Below are 5,774 nucleotides of genomic sequence, written 5' to 3' on the forward strand. Positions count from 1 at the left end.
TTCTGCTCTAAGGACCTGGTTGAAGTCACCAGCCATGATGACTGAAGTGGAGGTATGGAGATATGGCTGAATTTCCCTCAAAAGGTTTTTTCTCCCATGCCCAGACTGAGGCCCATAAACATTAATAAGTCTCAGTCTGCGTCCTGCAACAGAGACGTCTAATAGAAGACACCTGCCTACTTCCACCTCTATAAGGCGGTGCACAAATATTCCAGAAAAGCCTTTAAACAAAATACCAACACCACCCCCAGGTTCTGCAGCAATTGAAAAAAAAGCTGGACCCCAAAGCCAATCTTTTGATGCTTTCTTGATATCTGCAGTGGTGGTCAGTCTGGTCTCTTGCAAGAAGATGATGTCAGCTGAGGTGTGGCTTAAGGCTTCAAAGGCTTGATATCTTGTACTGGCCACTTTAATGCTTGCAACATTTGTTGAAATAAACCTGAGGGGGCAAGAAGCCATAGTTAAGTGTTATTAATTTTTTTGTGCCTCCTCCTCCTTCTACTCCTTCTCTCATCCTGACCAGGGGTGCTTCGCCAATGAGGCGAGTTGAGGCTGTCGCCTCAGGCGGCAGCGCCCCACGAGGTACCAGGGGCAGCAAAAATGCTGCTCCTGGTACTTTAAGAGCTAATTTCTGGGGGAGGGGGGGCAGCAGCAACTGCTGCTGCCTCAGGCAGCGGAGGGGCCAGGATCGCCCCTGATCCTGACTATCATCTTGATCACCAAATCTTTTAATCTGTGTACCAGATGGGATTGGATCATCATCTCCTAACGATATCATCTCACTTGCATCATCAGATAAAGCCTTATCATCTTCCCTGAACTCAACCGAGACAATTTTCCTGCAGACTTGCAATTTGTCACATTCCATTTCAGACCCTGAAACAACTTCCTCCTTTCCCTTACTGTCAGTATCGCCTTCAGCACCACTATCTGTACCCACATCAGCCTGACCATGACACTGTTTCACACTTTGTTTGTCTTCCATATCTATCCTTTCGAGTTCATCGAGTTCAAGCTCAAATTTGTTTTCTAGGCTGATTTGCATAGGTGGAATGTATTTTGGAGGGGACTGCTTTCCTGAAAGGTCTTTGTTCTTTATTACTGTCCAATCTTGTGAGAAAGGGGACTTACTTAGTCTTACTGGTGGAATTGCCTTATCTGCTGGTTCACAATTTCCCTTTCCAGACTGTGCAAGAGGTTTCTGCCTCTGGGGAAGAGGCTGTATTCCCAAAGGCTGAATGATGGGGGCCTCTGTTATAGAAACTGGCAACTCATTTTTTGCTCCCTGAGACAAAGAGGAAACAGTAAGGGGAACAGAATCTCCTGCATCTCTTGCCACAGCTGACTGATCTTTTACCGTATCATGAGGCTGAGAAGGGGGAATGACCGATGGTTGTGAATCAGACTGGAAATAATCCATCTCATCCCTTATCTCTTCCAACAAATCCTTTGCCATCTCTTCCTCTAACTGAGGGCAACTCTCCATTATGTTATGAAGAGCCTCTGGACAAGCCCTATGTGAGTGGCCATAGCTTCCACACAAGTTACATTTCACATCATTGCAATCTTTCCCGGTGTGTCCTACATCACCACATAGTGAACACTTGACCACTGCACAGGCACTTGCCCGATGTCGGTAAGAACTACATTTGAAACAGGCCCTTGGCTGACCCGGATAAAAAACCACCCCTCGCTCACTACCAATGAAGACAGAGTTTGGAAGATGCTGCGGCACATTATACCTCATGTACAATTCCACATTAGTACACCACCCACCTGACCAATATCCATTATTATCAATGTCTTTCTTCAAAGGGGTAAGCACCTTACAATGACGTCTAAGCCATATTAGAATATCCTCAGGTGGGACACAATCATTCTTAAACAAAATGGTGACTTTCTTTGTCTCAGGTTTAGTGATTGAGATGACTCTAAAGCTTTCCCACAGGCCTGAATGTTTAAAGCTGTCATAATCCTGCCAAAAAAATTCCAGGGCTTGTGATGTTTTGAACACAATGTCATATTCGGTGTCAGAAAACTTTATATAAGCCCTGACGCCTACAGGTGTTAAAGTACTTTGCTTAAGCAGCATCTCCTTGGCTATCACATCTCTAGAAGGCATTTGTTCCTTATCACCCTGCCACCTGAGTCTAATCACATTCTTTTGCTTGAAAACCGGCCCAGTGATATTGTTTTGCACCCCAGGCACCCTCACCCTATTCAGTGGCCTATTCCAAGCGTTTGGTGGAGGTGGTGGGGGCACATTTCTGCTGCCTGCACTTTCTGAAGGAATTGACTGCTGACCATTTGGTCTCCTTACAGAGGAAGAAACAGGTGCAGAGACAGAACTTGGCTGTGCGGAGGGCACTGTAGGCAGAGGATTCTGAGAAACAGCTGGAGTAGTTAAAGGGGAAGTTGTTATTGGAGAAACTGTAAGGGCTGGGGAAAAGGTTGAGGCTATAGAAGAAGTGGTGAGTACAGCAGAAGAAGATGAAATAGAAATTAAAGCGGCAGTACTTAAAGGGGTGGTACAAGGAACAGGTTGTATCACATCGGCCAATGAATTAGCATCTTTGTTTACTTTATTAACATCACTCAGCACAGATTCCACACACTGCCTTGCAACACTTTCACTGATGTCTCCACCTCCACACTCCATAACATCACTTGCATTCACACAGTCTGCTCCAGCCTCCACTCCATCCACTCCATCCTTCCCAGACTCTCCCACACCAGCAGCTGCCGTCAATTCCTGCTCACTCAGCTTCCCATGCCCCAGTGCCAAGGACATTGGGGCACTCTGCACAACTGCAGAAGTCTCTGTATTATTGGCTGATGGTTGAGTGAAGGTCTCCTTGGATGCTGAGGGCTGATGGGCACAGTCATTCTGGGAAGTAGAGGGAAGGGAGGGAAAATCCTGTTCTGAGAAAACAAAGCTTTCCTCTTCCTTATGAGCAGATTGGCTTCTCTTTCCCATTTTATCTTCTATATTATTTGCCTCATCCAAGCTGAAGATAAAATTGGGTGCATGTATCTGAGCAACAACTGATTTCTTTGGTTTCAGTTGGCCAATCCTTCTAGTCTCCTTGTCACTATCAGAAGTAGATGAAGCAGATGCAATTTGCCTCATGGACCTGTATTTAGCCGGCTGTTTAAGAGCTTGCCGAGAGTCCTCAAACCTTCTCCTGTTTGTATAGACTTCAGAAAGGGGACCAATTTTTTTATAATTCTGCAAAATCTGTTTTTCCAAGGTTCTGAACTCTTCATTTATTTTGTTGACTTTTGCTAAATAAAAGTCTTGCTTCTCCACATCAGCAGTGGAATAGTTATAAAATGCTTTTTGCAACTCAACTTTAAATTTTTTTCGCTGCAGCTCCTGCTCATTTGCCAGTTTTATTAATTCAACCAGTTCATCAGTGGTAGGTGTTTGATCCTGGTTGTGACTTGAACCAGCATACTGTACCTTTAAGAGGCTTTCTGCTTGGGGTTGTTCATTTATATCAGAACAATTGTTTCCCTCTGATGTGGGAGTACCAAGATGGCTGTTCCCTGTGAGACTCTTATACATCTCTACAGAGGGAGTAGCAATATGGCTGCTGGAGTTTGTTCCTACTGCCTCCCCTGACTCCACACCAGCTCCAGACACCCCCCGCACATGAGGCAGTTTTTGTTACCAGAGCATGGGGTGCTTGATTCCTCTCAGGGGAAGTTTTAGAAGCAGCCATTCCTCCCCCACAATCAGCCACTGGAGACTGCATGTCGGCCGCATGGTGCAAAGCAGCTGCTGCATATTCAGCCCCTGATTGTTTGCTGGGTTTGCTCTGTGCTGCCTCTCCACCCGCAAACTCACAGTCTTCCCCTGACACAGATTTCATAGAGGCAAAGAGATCAGGAGAAATAAAATGCTGACTGGTTTCCATTTTATGTTTTAAGACACAAATATCAGAACTGACATTTTGCACACAACCCTCCATGTTTGTCACAGATACAATTTCTGCTTTACTTTCCATTTGTCTTTCTTTACCAACAATCTCCTTCCTTCCCTCCCTCTCACTCATCACACACTTTACTTCCCTGTCAGGCGTTTTCACAGCACTGGCAGCTGCCTTTCCCAAATCCTCCATGTCTGTGGAAGAAATCCTTCCCAAGGAAACCGATCTCGACCTTCTTGCTGCTCCTTTCCTTTCACTCCCTGCTGCTTTACTCCTTGTCTGCACCTTCCTGGTGGATCTCACACCTTCCAGTGTAGGCCCCAAGGCCTGGGCCTCACGCTGGGGGTTTGCCCGCCCAGGCCTTGCATGGCCTGGGCTGACACTCTCCATTCCTCTGGTTCTCTGAGAGCTCTCTGATGCACGACTGCTTTCACTGGGGATCAGAGAGGATCTGTGCAGCCACTGGGACAGAATGCTCTGTTATACAGCTTAAACCTGCTTCTCTGTATGAGCCCTTAGTGATCTCAGGTGAATCTCTGCTCAAAGAATTGAAGGCATTGTAAATTAATTTGAATGGTCTGACAATTCCCAACTTAGCACATGGTATAGTACAGCACACCCAACCCCCACTCCTGCCTCATTGTTTAATTGTGCATTCCAGTTACTGAGTCTAGGAGCTTTGTACTAATTACATGCCCTCATCTCATTTGCATTTAAAAAGCACCAGGGTTTGTTTATATTACAGTGTTCACATATGTAGGACTTTTGTTGGGGGGAAGGTCTGTTAAAGCAGGGTTCCCCAATTGTCGGGCTGCAGCCCAGAAGCAGCCTGTGGACATTGAACCCAGTGCGTCGAATTGGATGCCGACGCGCCCCGAATTGGACGCCAGCGCATCCAACTATGTTGCTGACCCCCACAACCTGACCCCGCTGACCCCAATCCCACCCCACCCCCTGGTCCTCGAAAAAAAATTTTGCATCCGGCCCCGGTCCAAAAAAGTTCAGGGACCCCTGTGTTAAAGGACAAGTAACATCAAAATTTTTTAAAAAAAATTTGTTAGTATACGGCAAAAAAACCCACAAACACAAATTAAAGTTTAAAATCGCAAATCCTTTATTAATAAATAACTTGAAACTCCACTTCCTGTCCTCTTCAGAAAGGGCGACGATCAATCGTTTGGCGCTGGATTTCTCCTCCCTGGCTCTATCCCATATATCGTGACAGTGTGTGAAGGAGCTGTGGTCCTTGGTAAGAAGCACGTAGCACTGGCACAGTGGAAATGTGACTCCAGCGACTCCGGAGATCGTTCTAGTGGGTCTAAGTCAGTGAAGAAGAGTCTTGCGAGTCTGTGAAGAACGAGGCCGCTGATTTGAAATCTCTCTCCCTTGTCAGTGATTTCTGGAGGAAGCCCTGGTAGTGAAGGTGGTGGGGGGAGCAGAGGATCAATGTCGGCCGCCTCCCCCTTATATATTTAATTTTTTTCCCTATTAATAACATTGGGATCAGCCATGAAATGTACCGGCCAGGCCAGTAAAATACCGGGCAGGTGGCAACACTAGTTCCCGGTAAGCCGGGTCCCTAATTACTTTGCGCTACAGGTGTCTGCAATCCTAGTTAGTTATGACCGGGGCCCCTCTCTTGCAGGCCCGGACTGGCAATCTGTGGGTTCTGGCAAATTCCAGAGGGGCTGCTATAAGGTCCCATAGAAAGTCAGTATTTAGTGGCTGGTGGGGTCTGTTTGGGCCTCTGTGTAGGCTGGTTGGGCCTGTTTTACCTGAAATGCCAGGGCCTATTTGGACTCTCAGTCCAGCCCTGCTCTCTTGTGTCTTTAGTAGCGCAGG

General features: G+C 46.6%; 1 protein-coding gene across 2 annotated transcripts; it reads right to left on the reverse strand.

Moving 5' to 3' along the window:
* On the reverse strand, positions 1-4,479 carry LOC121395419. 2 transcript variants are annotated; one of them, XM_041568955.1, is made up of 2 exons: positions 1,132-4,479; positions 1-439 (listed from the first exon to the last, which is right to left on the reverse strand). In XM_041568955.1, the coding sequence occupies exons 1-2, from the start codon at positions 3,566-3,568 to the stop codon at positions 372-374; spliced, it is 2,505 nt and encodes an 834-aa protein (XP_041424889.1). In that variant the 5' UTR covers positions 3,569-4,479; the 3' UTR covers positions 1-371. The 2 variants fall into 2 exon arrangements, with proteins under 2 accessions (XP_041424889.1, XP_041424888.1); XM_041568954.1 differs by having other exon boundaries at positions 1-520; positions 706-4,477.
* Positions 4,480-5,774: the final 1,295 nt, after the last annotated feature.

Source organism: Xenopus laevis, chromosome 7L (assembly GCF_017654675.1).
Source record: "Xenopus laevis strain J_2021 chromosome 7L, Xenopus_laevis_v10.1, whole genome shotgun sequence".
NCBI classification, from domain to species: Eukaryota; Metazoa; Chordata; class Amphibia; order Anura; family Pipidae; genus Xenopus; species Xenopus laevis.